Source organism: Leptopilina heterotoma, unplaced genomic scaffold, assembly GCF_015476425.1.
Source record: "Leptopilina heterotoma isolate Lh14 unplaced genomic scaffold, ASM1547642v1 Lhet_22, whole genome shotgun sequence".
Taxonomy (NCBI): Eukaryota; Metazoa; Arthropoda; class Insecta; order Hymenoptera; family Figitidae; genus Leptopilina; species Leptopilina heterotoma.
The window spans coordinates 143,195-164,765 of NW_025110937.1; the positions used below are offsets into that span (position 1 = coordinate 143,195).

A 21,571-nucleotide genomic window follows, 5' to 3' on the forward strand; every position below is an offset into this window, starting at 1 on the left:
ACCAACTTTATGAGAATGAAATAAAAAAATGACAGCAGTTAAATCACTTCTATTCCTTTCCATCGGCCTTCATAAAAATGTTTCTTTTCTCCGAGTAAAGCTCATCCCCCATTTTTTTTTTTTTCTAAAGTTTATGCGAACAAAACCACTAAAAAAAAAAAATAACGTGCCTGCTGTACTAGAGCACATTTACGTCTGCTATAAAATTCTTCGTTCAACAGAACGTGGTTCGAACAATATCATTCTGTTTATGGTGAGAGATAGCTAAAAACGATCGAGATAAACGCCAAAACTTGAAAACTGACAAGCAATTAACGAATGTATACAACATATACAATTTCAAATTACAACAAAATTTTATATTTCTCATTTTCAACAAAACACATATAATCTCATTTCATCTAAATCAGAAAGCAATATATTTTTTCCTTCGAAAATATATATAAAACATCAGCAATTTATTTTAAATCTGTGTGAGTGTGTGTGTGGTAAATGTATTTTCTTTTGAACTTAAAAAAAAAATTCTTTCTTTTTCTTAAAAAAAAATTCCTCAAGGGAGAAAATTCCTTGGCTTAATTTTTAAATTTTTTCCAGCGGAAAAATTTATTCAGTCGGGAACTTTCACATGGAAATGCGAGTACAACTCAAAAGAGTAAAGAAAAAATCTACTAACCAATGAAAAAGAAATATCTCTGACGCTGTTTTTCAAACTTATGCAAAAAAAAAAATCAAGGCGAGAAAATTATAAGGAACATCGAGCCATTTCTGACGATAATTACATTGATTTCTAATCGACCGAAAATAAATATAAATGTGTTTAATAAAAAAAGAACTGTTTTCAAATAGCGCATTTGGATTCAACGTCAAAGGAAATTTATTAATAAGCTATTAAAAAATTGTATTCTGCATTATTATAATATTTTATTTATTACTCAATCAGGGTTGACACAAAAATTTCATTTTCTTCTTCCCTAACATTTCCCTAAATTTCGGACAAAATTTTGACTCTTTCCCTGACTCTAAAGAATATTCTGATTCACTCTAAAAATAATTAGATATTAGTCAAAGAATTTTCTATTACATTTATTTACAAATTTTTTTAATTGTAAAATTATTCGAAAACATCAATAAAATCATTTTAAAATATATATATAATCATTGTTATTTTTCCAACGGAATTAAAATTTTCAAAATATTCTAAATTAAACCTTTGTAAAACATTTTTATAATAATTAAAGATTACAGAATCATTATATTATTAGAATATTATTACTGTAACTTTTTCAAAATTATTTTCATCATTTCAATTCAATTATTAATTTCTAGAATTTTTAACTAAAACTCTTCTTGAAATCAATTATTTTTAATAATTTTTGAAAAAGTTCTTTGAGAATAATTTTTATTAGAAAATTTTTCGACAATTCAATTATTTAAATAGAATGGTAAATAATTTATTAAATAATTGAATATTTCTTAAAATTTAATTTTTATGAAGAATTTTATAAAATTTTTAAAAATAATTGAATTCTTTCGGCGAATTTAAAAAGTAATTTTAAGAATAAATGCAATTTTCTATCAGTTTATTTAAAATTGTATAAAAAATAATTTGAATTCTGCGATAAGTTTTGTTATTTATGAAAATAATTGAATTCTTGCAAAGAATTTTATTAAAAATTTTTTTAAAGAATTGAATTCCGGAAAAAAATATTATTTATGAAAATAAGTAATTTCATATGCAGAATTTTATTCAAATTTTTTTAAATAATTGAATTTCTCAGAATTTTTTAAAACTTTTTGAAAATAATTAAATTTAATAGAGAAATTTAATTTAAAAAATTGAAAATAATTAAAATGTAACAAAGAATTTTGTTAAATTTTTTTTTAAATAATTAAATTCATATAAAAAAATTTATTTTTGAAAAGAATTGAATTCTTGTGAAGAATTTTATTAAAATTTCTTAAATAATTGAATTTCTTCGAAGAATTTTATTTTTTACGAAAATAATTTAATTTATTGTTTCAAACATTTTTACAAACATTTTTCACAATAATTTTATTCCTAGGAAGAGTGTTATATATTTTACAAAAATAATTGTATTCTACGATCAATTTTAGTTCTTATTAAAATTTGGTTTTAATAATTGAATTCTTTTGAAAAATTTTATTAAAATAGTAGATATTAAAAATAATTGAAATGAGGAAAATTTTTGATAATAATTGAAATTTTGACAAGAATTTTATTAAAGAATTAATAATTAAAACAATTAAATTCCATCGAGAAATTTCATTAAAAAGTTGAAAATAATTGAAATCTGACAAAGAATTTTATTAAATTTTTTTTTAATTTGCTGTAAAAAAATTTATTTTTGAAAAGAATTGAATTCTTGTGAAGAATATTATTAAAATTTCTTAAATAAATTCTTAAATTTATTTTTTACGAAAACAATTGAATTGTTTTAAAGATTTTTACAAACATTTTTGACAATAATTGTATTCCTAGGAAGAATGTTATATATTTTACGGAAATAATTGTATTCTATGATCAATTTTATTATAATTTTTCAAATTTATAAAGCATTTTAACAAAAATTTTTAAAATAATTAAATTCTCGAGAAAAGTTGTATTACTTATGAAAATAATTGAATTATTAAGAAGAATTGTATTGAAAATAATTGAATTGTATAGGAAAATTTTATTAAAATTACAATTTTATTAACTAAATCGTATAAAGAATTTTGTCAAAAGTTTTTTAAATAATAGAATTTTTAAAAAAATTTTATTTAAATTTTTCAAAATATAATTGAATTGGTGCAAAGAAATTTATAAAAAATTGGTAAGTAATTGAATTTCTGTGAAATTTGTATTAAAATTTGGTTTAAATGATTGAATTCTTTTAGGAAATTTTATTAAAATAGTAGACATTAAAAATAATAGAAATGAGGAAAATTTTTGATAATAATTGAAATTTTGCCAAGAATTTTATTAAATCTTTTGAAATAATAAAATTTCGGAGAAGAATTTTTGAATATAATTGAATTTAAGCAAAGAAGTTTATCACTTTTGAAAATAATTGAATATCTGTAATCAGTTAAATTTTATAAATTAAAATTTTATTTTAAATTTTAAATTTTATCTTAAAATTTCTATTTAAAATTTTTAATTCATTAAAACTTTTATTATTAAAAATATTTCAGTCAAATTATTTATTAAATAATTTTTTAGTAATAATTTTATGATAGTTCTTCAAGAATTAAGTTATTTGAAAAGAAATTATTGTCAGAAGATTTTTGTGTCACTGTATCAAAATTTAATGTAAGATTAAAAAATCCAAAATGGCGGATCTAATATGGCGATCAAAAATTTTTAAAATAAACAAATTTGTCTAACCATAATTACTGGAGTTTTTTTAAAGTCAGTGAATCAAAATTTTCTGATTATCCACAAGTTTTAAACGTTTAAACAAAAGTAAATTTAATGTTAAGTAAATCTGGATAAATTTAAATATTTTTGGTTGACATATTAGATCCGCCATTTTGAATTATTAAAATCCGACAATGTGAAACGAAAATACACCCAAAGGAAAATTTAACATTATTTCTCATATTATTTTCATTACAAAAAAATACATTTTACACCCCAACAATTTATTTATTTGAACCCAACTTTTATCAGTAATTACACATAAATCTCGAGAAAAAATATTTTCTCCAATTTTAAGCATTTAAATTTTGTTATCCCAGAGAATTTTGTAAAGCCGAATAAAACAAACGAGGATATTATCAAGATTTACAGTATCAGTTGCCCTACTCGTCGTTTCTCCCCCTGTGTGCCTGTGTCTGTCTGTGATTGTGTGTTTGTCTGTATTTTGCTCACTGACTGACGGGGAATCCCAGAGAAAGTAATTAACGAGTTCAATTCTCTATCCGCATTCGAATAGAGCAATTAATGTGCAACAACAATCAACTTTTCCAGTATTCAATGCTTACGTGGGTCTTCCCCTTCCTCCCACGCGAGCTTCTACATTCTAAAGAGTTCTAGTCTCAATAACTCGAAGCATATATTGTGTTAACAGCTGTAGTGTCAAGTGATTGTCAAACGAATTTCAACTCATTTGCAACTCGAACTTGTTTATTATTTCAGTGAACGAAGGTATGAACAAAGTGTCAATAATTACAAAGGATTATAAAAAAAAGAGTGTCTATAAATATTCTACCTATAAATAAACCTATATGTGTATCTACTATATTTGTACGTACAATTATAAAGTTGACGCATGAGCAAACTTTGTAAAAAGAAAAACATTGATAAGGAAAAAACATATGGAATAATTTTACGCTTTAGAGAAAAAAATTTTTCAACTTCAGTTGAATTGTAGAAAAAAGGCCTAAAATTACTAAACAGAAGGTAGTACCTATCAATTTTGTATTACAGATTACAGATTACAGATTTTTGATTAAAGATAAACTGCCACATGTTAGAGGAAAATATTATTCGATATTTTTTCCTTGAAGCTATTCAATACGCAACTGCCTGCATAATTTACAATTTTCCTTGAAAATAAATTCTATTTCTTACGACAATTCAGGATAATTTAAATAATTTAGACCTAAATATTAGTACGTAAGCAAAGACACTTGAATGTTTCCTTTAAAAATTTCAAATCTAATCCGAAATCAATACTGTAGTCACGTGCCAGAACTCGTTATCAAAATCTATTTCATCAAGAAAAAGAAAACGAAAATATTTCATGTTCTCTTGTTGACATTAAATTTTTCCCGAACGTAAAATTTGTACTGGATGTAAAAATATACTTATACGATAAATTATTATAGTTGTGGTTTGAAGGTAATGATAGGTTGGAATAGAACGATAAAATAAAACAAGAAAATTTAGTTACGAGGTGTTGTTAGAAACAATCCTGACCATTACACTCAAGTCACGCTTTCATTGAAATTTTATTTGTTTCTGTATTTGTACTTCAAAACTACATAAAAATAAACTGAAACCTTAAATAAAAGTTTCTCTACAATTTAGTCCACAATTTCAGGGTTGCCACAGGTCAGGAAATTCAGGAAAAACTCAGAGATTTTTATTAAAAGTACAGGAAAATAATAAATTTTTAGAATTTATAAGAAAATTCGGAATTTTTGTGTCTTTATTGTTTGCCCCATAAACTATGAAATTACCACGAATTCTAATACAAAACCTTCAATTTTTTCTATTTCTGACAATAATTTCTTTTTAAATAACTTAATTCTTGATGAACTATCATAAAATTATTACTTATAAATTATTTAATGAATAATTTTACCTAAAATTTCAAAATTAATTGGATTTCAAAAGACTTGTGTTTACAACCTTCATAAATAGATGAACTTCAAAGGATTTAATTTGAAATTCTAGAAAAATACAATTTTTAATGAATTTAAAATTTTAAATAGAAATTTTAAGAACAACTGATTACAGAAATTCAATTATTTTCAAAAGTGATAAACTTCTTCGCTTAAATTCAATTATGTTGAAAAAATTTTAAAAAATTCTTGTCAAAATTTCAATTTGTATCTTTATAAATAATACAATTCTTCTTCGAAATTTAATTATTTTCAAAAAATTTAATAAAATTCTCGGCAAAATTTCAATTATTATCAAAAATTTTCCTCAATTCAATTATTTTTAATATCTACTATTTTAATAAAATTTTCCAAAAGAATTTAATTATTTAAAACAATTTTTAATAAAATTCTACGTAAACATTTAATTGTCTTCATAAATAATAAAAATTTCACAGGAATTCAATTATTTACAAATTATTTTCATAAATAATAACATTTTTTTACAAGAATTCAATTATTTTCATAAATAATAAAACTCATCGCGGACTTTCAATTATTTTTAATACAATTTTAATAAAATTCCTCGAAAAATGTAACTATTCTTAAAAATTTTATTCAAATTCATCAAAGAAATTCAATTATTTTCAAAATATTTTTTTAATTGAATTTCTTCAAAAAATTAAATTATTGTTTTCAAAAATTTTAATCACATTCTTTGTAACAATTCAATTTTTTTGAAAATAATTTTAAAGCAATTCTTTATAGAAAATGAATTAATTTCAAAAATTTGTCAAAATTGATTTATTTTCAACGTTTACTGTTTCAATGAAATTTCACAAAAGAGTTCAATTATTTCAAAAGAAATTTTAAGAAAATTCGTCTCAAGAAATCAATTATTTTCAAAAGTAGAATCAAATCAAATTTCGCAGAAATTCAATTATGTTCAAAAATTTACAAAAATTGTTGTCAAAGTTTCAATTATCTTTTTAACTAATAAAATTTTTCACCGAAATTAAATTATTTCCAAAAATTTTAATAAAATTCTTGGCAAAATTTCAATTATTTTTCAAAACTTTCCTCAATTCAATGATTTTTAATATATATCTACTACTTTAATGGAATTTTCCAAAAGAATTCAATTATTTAAAAAAATTGTAATAAAATTCTAAGCAAACATTTAATTAATTCATAAATAATACAAATTTCAATCATTTCGAAAAATTTAAATAAAATTCTTTTACAACATTTAGTTAATAAAATTGCAATTTTAATAAAATTTTCCTGTACAATTCAATTATTTTCAATACAATTCTTCTTAAAAATTCATTTATTTTCATAAATAATAAAATTTTTCTCCAGAATTTAATTATTTTAAAAAAATTTTGTTAAAATGCTTATAAATTTAAAAAATTATAATAAAATTGATCATAGAATACAATTATTTTCGTAAAATATATAACACTCTTCCTACGAATACAATTATCGTCAAAAATGTTTGAACAAATCTTTGAAACAATTCAATTTTTTTCGTAAAAAATAAAATTCTTCAAACCAATTCAATTATTTAAAAAATTTTAATAAAATTCCACCCAAGAATTCAATTCTTTTCAAAAATAAAATTTTTCACAGGAATTCAATAATTTAAAAAAAAATTTAATAAAATTCTTCGTCAGACTTCAATTATTTTCAATTTTTTAATGAAATTTCTCGATAAAATTTAATTATTTTCAAAAAGTTTTAAAAAATTCTGAGAAATTCAATTATTTAAAAAAATTTGAATAAAATACTTCACAAGAAATTACTTAGCTTTATAAATAATAATTTTCTTCTCCGGAATTCAATTCTTTAAAAAAATTTTTAATAAATTTCGTTGCAAGAATTCAATTATTTTCATAAATACCTAACAAAACTTATCGCAGAATTTAAATTATGTTTCATACAATTTTAAATAAACTGATAGAAAATTGCAATTTTTTCTTAAAATTACTTTTTAAATTCGCCGAAAGAATTCAATTATTTTATAAAAATTTTATAAAATTGTTCATGAAAATCCAATTTTAAGAAATATTCAATTATTTAATAAATTGTTTATCTTTCTATTTAAATAATTGAATTCTCGAAAAATGTTGTGATAAAAATTGATTAAAAAATGAATTTTACTTAAAATTTTAAATTATAATTGAATATTAAAAGTATTATAGCGTGAATTTTTAGAAATAATTGAATTTCGAAGACTCGAAGTGATCTATTTATTCGTGTTTTAAAATAATATTCTCAAACGTTATTGAATTTCAGAAGGTTTGAATATTCTTCAGGGTCAGGAAAAAATTCAAAATTTTGTTTAGAAGTCAGGAAAAAACAAAATTAAATTTTTGTGGCAACCCTGAAATTCTTTTTATCATTTATCGAATTTAAAATCATAATTATTTCCCTCTTTACAATTACTTTTTTCTCTTTGGACAGAATTTGCTGTAAGAAATGCAGACTGAAGAAAGAATGGATTCAACATTAACACACCGGAAAAGTAAGTTTGTAATAATAAAAGACAGAAATGAGAATTTATCTAAAAATAAATCTTTTACAGCTGAAAGAGAGAAAACTACAAAGGATGATGAGGATAAAGATTCTGATGTTAATTCTTCGGAAAATAAAGTAGAAGACGAAAAATCAGAAACTCAAGTAGTAGCGGAAGTGACTGACCCACCTAAACTTCGACTTCAAGAAGATTTCACAACATGGGGAACTGTAAAATATAGATTTTATTTATTCAGATACTATCACTATTACTACGCCGATAAATTAGATAAATATTTAGCAGCCGGTTGTCTATGGATAATGCGAATCTATTTCCGATTTATTGGCCTTGTCGAAGACGCCGAAACACGAAACGAGGAATAGTTTTTTAATTTTATTTAATTTTTTAAATTAACTTAAATTTGACTATTCTTGATAAAAAGAACTTGCCATATTAAATTATTACTTGAAAGAGAAAAAAATTAATCCAATACACTTGAAAATATTCTTTCCTCTGAAAAATGCTTAACATTTTTCTCATAGGGAAGAAAATTTTCAAGAAAGGGATTTATTTATGAATGATATCTAACTTTGACTTGTACAATATCGAGAATATTTCTTCGCTATCGTGAGTAATGTATGTTTCAAAACGTAATCTTCTTTTTTTTCGTCGTTGTGAATTTTAGCTACAGATTTTTCTTTTTTTTTTGTGGGAGTATTAAAGACGTGACCTACTTTTTTTTTTAACAAGTACGCCTTAAAGTTGGTGCAAAACGTTCAAAGAAGGTTACTAAGAAATTCAAAGAACTTTGCGTATTCAGCCGAGCAAGAGAAGTTGTGCGAATAGTTGCTTGCTACAAGTACTGTTTACTACCATTTATAAAAAGTGAAAAATATGGAAAAGATGGATTCTGTATTGTAAATTCAATCTTTCTTTACACACAATTCAATCAAATTCGCCGAACCAAACATCCAATTTAAGAAATCCTCCAAGCTGACTTAAAGTTCAATTCCAATAAAGAATTTCTGTTTACAGAAAGTGGAATTTCCAATAGAATATTTTTATCTCTCATAAATACTTTTTTCTCCCCTATATACGTGTATACAAGACGTTATTCACGTCAAAATTAATAAAATATTTATAGCTCTGTATAAATGTTGATAATAAATACGTCTATTCTATTCAACCAAAAAGAAATAATTCTACCCTTTTGGAAATGTACAATTTTTTTTCTTTTTATTTTCATAAATTTTTCAAATAAGCCACCAAAAAAAAAAAAAAAAGTCAATTTTATCCCGAGGCTTGACACTGAGTAGTGTAACGATTGCGGCAACGAATATATGTCATTGTTTAACGACAACTGGACACAAGAGAATAAGGTTTCACGAAAAATCGAGCAAACCAAGTTAAACGAAAAATTTACATATCCAGAGAGACTGTACAGACTGTATACACAGCCAGATATTGATATCGGTATTTTCCCGACTCAGTTTTGTCACAATCCGTGTTTGATCGAATGCGAAAATACGAAAGCCGAGCATATATACCAACTATTTTTGTTTTAAAGTTTAATGAAGGACAGAAAAACATTCCATTAAAACAAAAAAAACAAAAAACAAAAAAAGTTTATAAACCCGAGTTTCTTTCAATTTTAAACATTCATACGAAGAGGAATAATCGGTATTTATTTTTTCTTTTAAATATACCAGGATTCATTCAGAATTCAAACATAATTTAATAAAACAGATACCAAACATAATTTAATAAAATAGATACAAAAACAAATTAGTAATTTTCGATAAATCTAAATTCAAAGTTGCCACAAAAATTTAACTTTATTTTTCAATGACTTTTCCCTGATTTCCAGACAGAATTTTTTTTTTCCCTCACCCTAAAGAATATTCTGATTCACTCCAAAAATTATTAGATATTTGAAAAAATGTTCTGTTACATTTATTTACAAATTTCTTCAAAAATAAAATTATTCGAAAACATCAAGTTTTATTTAAAATAAACATTTAATCATTTTTTTCATTGGAATTGAGATATTCAAAAATTTCAAAATCAAACATTTTCAAATTGAACAACTCATAAGAATATTATTATGAAACATAAAGAAATGGATCACTCCGAGTCTTCGACTCGAAATGCTCCATTTCTTTATGTTTTATAATAATTAAAGATGACCGAGTGACAAAATAATTTTTTTATTATTATAAGAATATTGTTGCTGTAATTTCTTCAAAATTATTTTCATAATTTCAATGCAATTATTATTTTCTACAATTTTCAAATAAAATTCTTCTTTAAATCAATTACTTCAATTATTATTCAATTAAACTTTTTAAAAAAAAATTAATTCTACAGAATTGTTAGTTAAAAGTACGAAAAATAATAATTAAATTCTACGAGAATTCAAATAAATACAAAAATAAATAATTTATTCAATAATTGAATGTTTTTAAAATTTTAATTTTTACGAAGAATTGTATCAACAACTTTTGAAAATATTTAATTTCTTTTAAGGAATTTAATTAAAATTTTAATGAAATTTATTATATTAAAGAATTTTATAAGTTTTATAAGAATTTTTTTAAATAATTGAAATCATTTTGAAGAATTTTATTAAAATCTTTAAAAATAAATTAAATTCCTGAGAAGAATTTAAATAATAATTTTTGAAAACAATTGAATTCATGCGAAGAATTTTATTAAATTTTGTTTAAATAATTCAAATTTTGCCAAGAATTTTATTAAAATTTCTGACAATAATTTAATTCTTGTGAAGAATTTCGCTATCTGTTTATAAAGATAATTTAATTCTTGACGAGAATTTTTAAAAAATTTTGAAAATAATTTAATTTCTGCAAAGTATTTTATTAATTTTCAAAAGAATTGAATTCTTGTCATGAATTTTGATATTTAACAAAATAATTGAATTTTGGAAAACAATTTTATTAAAATTCCTTAGAATAATTGATTTTATGGGAAGAATTTTGTTGTTTATCAAGCTAATCGAATTCTTTTGCAAAATTACTTAAAAATTTTTGAAAAAAAATTGATGTTCTTTGATGAATTAAATGTTATTTGAAAATATTCGAATTATTGCAACGAATTTTATTATTTTATTAGAATAATTGAATGTTTCTTAAAATTGAATTCTTTTCTCAAGTTTAAAAAAAATGTTTAAGAAGAATTGCATTTTTCAAGGAATTTATTCAAAATTGTATTAAAATATTTGAAATTCTGCGATGAAAATAATTGAATTCCTAAATTAAATTTTATTATTTATGAAAATAATTGAATGTTTTCGTAAAATTGTATCAAATTTTTTTTCAATATTTAAATCTTTCGATAAATTTTTATGAAAATAGTAAATATTGAAAATTATTGAATTGCGAAAAACTTTTGAAAATAATTGAAATTTTGCAAAGAATTTTATTTGAATTTTTGCGAAAATAATTGAATTTTTGGTGAAGATTTTTGCTATTTGTAAAGATAATTGAATTCTTGACGAGATATTCGATAAAATTTTTGAAAATAATTGAATTTCTTCGAAGAATTTTATTACTTTTGAAAATAATTGAATTTTTGTGATGAATATTGTTATTTTTAAAAATAATTGAAACTTTGCAAAGAATTTTATTTAAATTTTTGAAAATAATTGAATTTCTGTGAAGAATTTTGTTATTTAAGATAATTGCGTTAAAACTTTTGTAATAATTAAATAATATTAAAAAATACATTCTTGGCAGAAATAAAAAAATTTTTTTGAAGGTTTTTTATTAGAATTAGTGGTAATTTATGAGTCAAACAAAAAAGACACCAAAACTTCAGAATTTTTTTATGAATTTTAAAACTTTAACTTTTCCCAGTACTTTTAATAAAAATCCCAAACTTTTTCTGATTTTCCTGACCAATTCTACTTTCCCTGTCGTTTCCCTAAATTCCTTGATTTTCCCGACCTTTGGCAACCCTGTAAATTAATGGATTAAAATACGCTTTTTATCAACTATACAAAAATGGCGCTCGAATAAAAGGTAATTTTAACAAATTGAATTGCTCCGTTGAGCAGCAGTTGGTTTTTAGTTCAATCAACAAACTACACTCAAAACTTGACGCACAAAACTCGGTGGAGTTTCCGTCGAGGATCTCGTTTCAGAAAAGGAAAAACGACGTTGAGACACGGCCGCAAAATGAAATCAGAGCAGCGCTAACAATCTCGACTGCAAATAACACTCAACGAATTTAATAATCATACCAATCGTCTCTTCTCCATCTTATAATAAATTTCAGCAATTTCTATTTGTCAGAACAACACTACGAATACTATAACAATAAATAGAATTAGTACCAGAATCATGAATAAAACTTTTACTTTTGATACATCAAAAGAAGACACTAGAGAAACGCAAATCGAATAACAGATGCTTCTCTAAAAATTTTTAACCAAAGAAGGAAAATTTAAAATGTGATTATGTTTATATAGATATAAAAGTGAAAATTCATTATCATGAAGGCATGTGTAAGGGAATACTTTGTGAAGCGAGAGAGGCAGTTCAAAGTTTAAAATTGCACATGTGTTGCTTCACTTAATCACACTTTTGCCTCCAATATTCGAGATCAGAGACCTAAGAGATATCAAAGAAGCATTTAACTTTCTTGTATGAGGGAAGTAACTACCAAGTGTCAAAGATTCATTTCATATTCAAGAATCCTTTAGCAGGTACTTTAGGAATTTACTATATAAAGTACCTCAAAATGCAACACGTGTAACTTTCTTTCTTTCTTTCTTTCTTATAAACTCAGGGGAAGAGAAAAGAATTCTGACAATAAGATTGCCAACCAGTAGAAAATTATTCTCAAGTGGGTTGCAATAATGCCTCTTGTCCAAGAAAAACAGAAAGAGAAGCTCCAAAGAAGAATGCAGCTGTGCTCTATATTTCACAAAATGCTCGTAAAATTCAAAGAGTTTGGACATTTAGACTGAAATGTCCTTAAAATGCATTTTATCACTTCTTTAAAAGGATAATAAAAAATTCTCCGAAAAAAGAAACCAAATACTAAACATGAAAAACTAAACTGCAACAAAAGAATTATTCTGCTAATTGTGAAATTAAAAACAGATAATATTCAAGCTGTTTAATCGTCCCTATTGAGAAGTTTATAAGCATCCCTAATTCTCGGATTTCAATGTAAGTATCACTGTGATTCGAATCATGCGCATGGCAAATTACCACGATGCCATTTGCCTAATACCGTTAGAAACTATGGAGTTTCAGTGGTGAGCCGCATTTAGCAAGTTTGCAACCATAATAATAAGATTATTTAACTGTAAATCTATATGTAATAGCTTCACTATAGCACAATACACAAAATTTATCTTCTGAAAAACTATAAATAAAAAAATTATTTCAAACTAAAGAATAAAGTTCGAACCCTTTTTAAAATGTGTCGTTTCCTATAATACATATAATTCCTCGATTCAACCGTGATTCTAAATTGTTTCGTTATAGCTTCAACATTACTTCGACCAAAGCTTTCAAAATACTTTCAGCATAGTTCGAGCAAATTACAAAACTGCAGAAGCCCACTGAACTGCATATATTGAACGTTCGGCCCGATGTCGAACGATTTAAATAGTTGGGAAAAATCCGATAATTACAGTACCTTTTTGCTATCTACTTTTTGATGGTTTCCGATCTTTTTTTTTTTGTTATACATTGAAATCTTTTCCTCTTTCTTTTTTATTTAATCAAATAAAACAAATCCAGGAAAAAAATTACATTTCAAAAATTATGGAAATGCGAAAACATTAAAAAATATTTGACAAAAAGGTAATAATGTACACATAAATATTCATTCACTAATTGACGGATGGATTAAAATGAAGCATTAATCGTAATTATAAGCCCATGTGCAAATCCGTAATAAATAATAAGGGATGGTTCAAGGTAAACGAATGCCAATCATTCATGTAACCCTGGGGGGTAAATTTCTACTAATGAACAAATATTGTTTAAATGAAATGAAAACTTGATCTCAAATAAATCAAATGCTGTAAAATCAACTTTCACTTATAAATAAAGTGCGAAGAATAAAAAAATTTTATATTTTAATGATAGCTGATAACACATTCCCTGACTTTTCCAAATTTCCCAAGCAAAAAAATGGGATTTTTCCAGGTTTTTAAAACTACATTTACACATTTAAAATTTACCAAACTAAATAATTTCCTAATTTCAAGACTTTCTCTTGATTACCAAAAAAATTTTTGACTTTTTCCTAAAAAATATTCTGATTCACTCGCAAAATGATTAAATACACAAAAAATGTGGTGCCGTGAAACTAGCGAACCGCCAACCGCCCGACGTATCACAAATCCATAGGCGTCGCCACAAAATAATTCGAAATGATCAATTCTTCATTCTTTCTTTTTCGCGATGATTTATTTCACTATAGAGTTAAATAAAAATATTCTACAAACATAATTTAACATATAAAAGCTCTAATTTAAAGCTCTTTACTTCACAATACTAAAAAATTCGATTGTCTGCTAATTGGCGGATGGAGTATTTTTACTATTTTTTTTGCCAAAATTATTTTACTAAAAGAAATTCTTGTTAAGAAACATCTAAGGAACAATAGGCAACAACAAAATCAATTGTTTATTAACAATTGAATTTTTTAAAGCTCTTTACTTCACAATACTAAAAAATTCGATTGTCTGCTAATTGGCGGATGGAGTATTTTTACTAGTTTTTTTGCCAAAATTATTTTACTAAAAGAAATTCTTGTTAAGAAACATGTAAGGAACAATAGGCAACAACAAAATCAATTGTTTATTAACAATTGAATTTTTTAAAGCTCTTTACTTCACAATACTAAAAAATTCGATTGTCTGCTAATTGGCGGATGGAGTATTTTTACTATTTTTTTTGACAAAATTATTTTACTAAAAGAAATTCTTGTTAAGAAACATCTAAGGAACAATAGCCAACAACAAAATCAATTGTTTATTAACAATTGAATTTTTTAAAGCTCTTTACTTCACAATACTAAAAAATTCGATTGTCTGCTAATTGGCGGATGGAGTATTTTTACTAGTTTTTTTGCCAAAATTATTTTACTAAAAGAAATTCTTGTTAAAAAAAAATGTAAGGAACAATAGGCAACAACAAAATCAATTGTTTATTAACAATTGAATTTTTTAAAGCTCTTTACTTCACAATACTAAAAAATTCGATTGTCTGCTAATTGGCGGATGGAGTATTTTTACTAGTTTTTTTGCCAAAATTATTTTACTAAAAGAAATTCTTGTTAAGAAACATCTAAGGAACAATAGCCAACAACAAAATCAATTGTTTATTAACAATTATAATTTTTAAAGCCTTTTACTTCACAATACTAAAAAATTCTATTGTCTGCTAATTGGCGGATGGAGTATTTTTACAAGTATTTTTGCCAAAATTATTTTACTAAAAGAAATTCTTGTTAAGAAACATCTAAGGGACAATAGCCAACAACAAAATCAATTGTTTATTAACAATTAAAATTTTTAAAGCCCTTTACTTCACAATACTAAAAAATTCGATTGTCTGCTAATTGGCGGATGGAGTATTTTTACTAGTTTTTTTGCCAAAACTATTTTACTAAAAGAAATTCTTGTTAAGAAACATCTAAGGAACAATAGGCAACAACAAAATCAATTGTTTATTAACAATTGAATTTTTTAAAGCTCTTTACTTCACAATACTAAAAAATTCGATTGTCTGCTAATTGGCGGATGGAGTATTTTTACTAGTTTTTTTGCCAAAATTATTTTACTAAAAGAAATTCTTGTTAAGAAACATGTAAGGAACAATAGGCAACAACAAAATCAATTGTTTATTAACAATTGAATTTTTTAAAGCTCTTTACTTCACAATACTAAAAAATTCGATTGTCTGCTAATTGGCGGATGGAGTATTTTTACTAGTTTTTTTGCCAAAATTATTTTACTAAAAGAAATTCTTGTTAAGAAACATCTAAGGAACAATAGCCAACAACAAAATCAATTGTTTATTAACAATTATAATTTTTAAAGCCTTTTACTTCACAATACTAAAAAATTCTATTGTCTGCTAATTGGCGGATGGAGTATTTTTACAAGTATTTTTGCCAAAATTATTTTACTAAAAGAAATTCTTGTTAAGAAACATCTAAGGAACAATAGGCAACAACAAAATCAATTGTTTATTAACAATTGAATTTTTTAAAGCTCTTTACTTCACAATACTAAAAAATTCGATTGTCTGCTAATTGGCGGATGGAGTATTTTTACTAGTTTTTTTGCCAAAATTATTTTACTAAAAGAAATTCTTGTTAAAAAGACATGTAAGGAACAATCGGCAACAACAAAATCAATTGTTTATTAACAATTGAATTTTTTAAAGCTCTTTACTTCACAATACTAAAAAATTCGATTGTCTGCTAATTGGCGGATGGAGTATTTTTACTAGTTTTTTTGCCAAAATTATTTTACTAAAAGAAATTCTTGTTAAAAAAAAATGTAAGGAACAATAGGCAACAACAAAATCAATTGTTTATTAACAATTGAATTTTTTAAAGCTCTTTACTTCACAATACTAAAAAATTCGATTGTCTGCTAATTGGCGGATGGAGTATTTTTACTAGTTTTTTTGCCAAAATTATTTTACTAAAAGAAATTCTTGTTAAGAAACATCTAAGGAACAATAGCCAACAACAAAATCAATTGTTTATTAACAATTATAATTTTTAAAGCCTTTTACTTCACAATACTAAAAAATTCTATTGTCTGCTAATTGGCGGATGGAGTATTTTTACAAGTATTTTTGCCAAAATTATTTTACTAAAAGAAATTCTTGTTAAGAAACATCTAAGGAACAATAGCCAGCAACAAAATCAATTGTTTATTAACAATTGAATTTTTTAAAGCTCTTTACTTCACAATACTAAAAAATTCGATTGTCTGCTAATTGGCGGATGGAGTATTTTTACAAGTATTTTTGCCAAAATTATTTTACTAAAAGAAATTCTTGTTAAGAAACATCTAAGGAACAATAGGCAACAACAAAATCAATTGTTTATTAACAATTGAATTTTTTAAAGCTCTTTACTTCACAATACTAAAAAATTCGATTGTCTGCTAATTGGCGGATGGAGTATTTTTACTAGTTTTTTTGCCAAAACTATTTTACTAAAAGAAATTCTTGTTAAGAAACATCTAAGGAACAATAGGCAACAACAAAATCAATTGTTTATTAACAATTGAATTTTTTAAAGCTCTTTACTTCACAATACTAAAAAATTCGATTGTCTGCTAATTGGCGGATGGAGTATTTTTACTAGTTTTTTTGCCAAAACTATTTTACTAAAAGAAATTCTTGTTAAGAAACATCTAAGGAACAATAGGCAACAACAAAATCAATTGTTTATTAACAATTGAATTTTTTAAAGCTCTTTACTTCACAATACTAAAAAATTCGATTGTCTGCTAATTGGCGGGTGAAGTATTTTTACTAGTTTTTTTGCCAAAATTATTTTACTAAAAGAAATTCTTGTTAAGAAACATCTAAGGAACAATAGACAACAACAAAATCAATTGTTTATTAAAAATTAAAATTTTTAAAGCCCTTTACTTCACAATACTAAAAAATTCGATTGTCTGCTAATTGGCGGATGGAGTATTTTTACTAGTTTTTTTGCCAAAATTATTTTACTAAAAGAAATTCTTGTTAAGAAACATATAAGGAACAATAGGCAACAACAAAATCAATTGTTTATTAACAATTGAATTTTTAAAAGCTCTAAGCTTCGCAAAAGTCAAAAATTCGATTGTCTGCTAATTGGCGGATGGAGTATTTTTACAAGTATTTTTGCCAAAATTATTTTCCTAAAAGAAATTCTTGTTAAGAAACATCTAAGGAACTATAGCCAACAACAAAATCAATTGTTTATAAACAATTAAAATTTTTAAAGCCCTTTACTTCACAATACTAAAAAATCCGATTGTCTGCTAATTGGCGGATGGAGTATTTTTACTAGTTTTTTTGCCAAAAATATTTTACTAAAAGAAATTTTTTGTTAAGAAACATGTAAGGAACAATAGGCAACAACAAAATCAATTGTTTATTAACAATTGAATTTTTTAAAGCTCTTTACTTCACAATACTAAAAAATTCGATAGTCTGCTAATTGGCGGATGGAGTATTTTTACTAGTTTTTTTGCCAAAACTATTTTACTAAAAGAAATTCTTGTTAAGAAACATCTAAGGAACAATAGGCAACAACAAAATCAATTTTTTATTAACAATTGAATTTTTTAAAGCTCTTTACTTCACAATACTAAAAAATCCGATTGTCTGCTAATTGGCGGATGGAGTATTTTTACTATTTTTTTTGCCAAAATTATTTTACTAAAAGAAATTCTTGTTAAAAAGACATGTAAGGAACAATAGACAACAACAAAATCAATTGTTTATTAACAATTGAATTTTTAAAGCCCTTTACTTCACAATACTAAAAAATTCGATTGTCTGCTAATTGGCGGATGGAGTATTTTTACTAGTTTTTTTGCCAAAATTATTTTACTAAAAGAAATTCTTGTTAAAAAGACATGTAAGGAACAATAGGCAACAACAAAATCAATTGTTTATTAACAATTGAATTTTTAAAAGCTCTAAGCTTCGCAAAAGTCAAAAATTCGATTGTCTGCTAATTGGCGGATGGAGTATTTTTACAAGTATTTTTGCCAAAATTATTTTACTAAAAGAAATTCTTGTTAAGAAACATCTAAGGAACAATAGACAACAACAAAATCAATTGTTTATTAACAATTGAATTTTTTAAAGCTCTTTACTGCACAATACTAAAAAATTCGATTGTCTGCTAATTGGCGGATGGAGTATTTTTACAAGTATTTTTGCCAAAATTATTTTACTAAAAGAAATTCTTGTTAAGAAACATCTAAGGGACAATAGCCAACAACAAAATCAATTGTTTATTAACAATTAAAATTTTTAAAGCTCTTTACTTCACAATACTAAAAAATTTGATTGTCTGCTAATTGGCGGATGGAGTATTTTTACTAGTTTTTTTGCCAAAATTATTTTACTAAAAGAAATTCTTGTTAAGAAACATCAAAGGAACAATAGGCAACAACAAAATCAATTGTTTATTAACAATTGAATTTTTAAAGCCCTTTACTTCACAATACTATAAAATTCGATTGTCTGCTAATTGGCGGATGGAGTATTTTTACTAGTTTTTTTGCCAAAATTATTTTACTAAAAGAAATTCTTGTTAAGAAACATCTAAGGAACAATAGGCAACAACAAAATCAATTGTTTATTAACAATTGAATTTTTAAAGCCCTTTACTTCACAATACTAAAAACTTCGATTGTCTGCTAATTGGCGGATGGAGTATTTTTACAAGTATTTTTGCCAAAATTATTTTACTAAAACAAATTCTTGTTAAGAAACATCTAAGGAACAATAGACAACAACAAAATCAATTGTTTATTAACAATTGAATTTTTTAAAGCTCTTTACTTCACAATACTAAAAAATTTGATTGTCTGCTAATTGGCGGATGGAGTATTTTTACTAGTTTTTTTGCCAAAATTATTTTACTAAAAGAAATTCTTGTTAAGAAACATCTAAGGAACAATAGGCAACAACAAAATCAATTGTTTATTAACAATTGAATTTTTAAAGCCCTTTACTTCACAATACTAAAAAATTCGATTGTCTGCTAATTGGCGGATGGAGTATTTTTACTAGTTTTTTTGCCAAAATTCTTTTACTAAAAGAAATTCTTGTTAAGAAACATCTAAGGAACAACAGGCAACAACAAAATTAATTGTTTATTAACAATTAAAATTTTTAAAGCCCTTTACTTCACAATACTAAAAAATTCGATTGTCTGCTAATTGGCGGATGGAGTATTTTTACTAGTTTTTTTGCCAAAATTATTTTACTAAAACAAATTCTTGTTAAGAAACATCTAAGGAACAATAGCCAGCAACAAAATCAATTGTTTATTAACAATTGAATTTTTTAAAGCTCTTTACTTCACAATACTAAAAACTTCGATTGTCTGCTAATTGGCGGATGGAGTATTTTTACAAGTATTTTTGCCAAAATTATTTTACTAAAACAAATTCTTGTTAAGAAACATCTAAGGAACAATAGACAACAACAAAATCAATTGTTTATTAACAATTGAATTTTTTAAAGCTCTTTACTTCACAATACTAAAAAATTCGATTGTCTGCTAATTGGCGGATGGAGTATTTTTACTAGTTTTTTTGCCAAAATTATTTTACTAAAACAAATTCTTGTTAAGAAACATCTAAGGAACAATAGGCAACAACAAAATCAATTGTTTATTAACAATTGAATTTTTTAAAGCTCTTTACTTCACAATACTAAAAAATTCGATTGTCTGCTAATTGGCGGATGAAGTATTTTTACTAGTTTTTTTGCCAAAATTATTTTACTAAAAGAAATTCTTGTTAAAAAGACATGTAAGGAACAATAGGCAACAACAAAATCAATTGTTTATTAACAATTGAATTTTTTAAAGCTCTTTACTTCACAATACTAAAAAATTCGATTGTCTGCTAATTGGCGGATGGAGTATTTTTACTAGTTTTTTTGCCAAAACTATTTTACTAAAAGAAATTCTTGTTAAGAAACATCTAAGGAACAATAGGCAACAACAAAATCAATTGTTTATTAACAATTGAATTTTTTAAAGCTCTTTACTTCACAATACTAAAAAATTCGATTGTCTGCTAATTGGCGGATGAAGTATTTTTACTAGTTTTTTTGCCAAAATTATTTTACTAAAAGAAATTCTTGTTAAAAAGACATGTAAGGAACAATAGGCAAAAACAAAATCAATTGTTTATTAACAATTGAATTTTTTAAAGCTCTTTACTTCACAATACTAAAAAATTCGATAGTCTGCTAATTGGCGGATGGAGTATTTTTACTAGTTTTTTTGCCAAAACTATTTTACTAAAAGAAATTCTTGTTAAGAAACATCTAAGGAACAATAGGCAACAACAAAATCAATTGTTTATTAACAATTGAATTTTTTAAAACTCTTTACTTCACAATACTAAAAAATCCTATTGTCTGCTAATTGGCGGATGGAGTATTTTTACTATTTTTTTTGCCAAAATTATTTTACTAAAAGAAATTCTTGTTAAAAAGACATGTAAGGAACAATAGACAACAACAAAATCAATTGTTTATTAACAATTGAATTTTTTAAAGCTCTTTACTTCACAATACTAAAAAATTCGATTGTCTGCTAATTGGCGGATGGAGTATTTTTACTAGTTTTTTTGCCAAAATTATTTTACTAAAAGAAATTCTTGTTAAGAAACATCTATTGAACAATAGGCAACAACAAAATCAATTGTTTATTAGCAATTAAAATTTTTAAAGCCCTTTACTTCACAATACTAAAAAATTCGATTGTCTGCTAATTGGCGGATGGAGTATTTTTACTAGTTTTTTTGCCAAAATTATTTTACTAAAAGAAATTCTTGTTAAGAAACATATAAGGAACAATAGGCAACAACAAAATCAATTGTTTATTAACAATTGAATTTTTTAAAGCTCTTTCCTTCACAATACTAAAAAATTCGATTGTCTGCTAATTGGCGGATGGAGTATTTTTACT

General features: G+C 24.3%; 2 protein-coding genes across 3 annotated transcripts in view; one reads left to right on the forward strand and one right to left on the reverse strand.

Annotated features, from left to right (window-relative positions):
* LOC122502006 overlaps window positions 1-21,571 on the reverse strand; it is a 124,200-nt gene that overhangs the window by 83,143 nt on the left and 19,486 nt on the right. The window lies entirely within an intron of this gene.
* On the forward strand, window positions 3,874-9,035 carry LOC122502011. Of its 2 annotated transcripts, none has more exons than XM_043611852.1 (3): window positions 3,874-4,150; window positions 7,798-7,858; window positions 7,919-9,035. In XM_043611852.1, the coding sequence occupies exons 2-3, from the start codon at window positions 7,813-7,815 to the stop codon at window positions 8,230-8,232; spliced, it is 360 nt and encodes a 119-aa protein (XP_043467787.1). In that variant the 5' UTR covers window positions 3,874-4,150; window positions 7,798-7,812; the 3' UTR covers window positions 8,233-9,035. The 2 variants fall into 2 exon arrangements, with proteins under 2 accessions (XP_043467787.1, XP_043467788.1); XM_043611853.1 differs by lacking the exon at window positions 3,874-4,150 and adding an exon at window positions 4,166-4,405.

Excerpts from the sequence above, each read along its gene's own strand:
- LOC122502011 (XM_043611852.1), top strand. The coding sequence starts at position 7,813 with ATGCAGACTGAAGAAAGAATGGATTCAACATTAACACACCGGAAAA. Across the intron at positions 7,859-7,918 it reads AACATTAACACACCGGAAAA|CTGAAAGAGAGAAAACTACA; the intron begins GTAAGTTTGTAA and ends AATCTTTTACAG.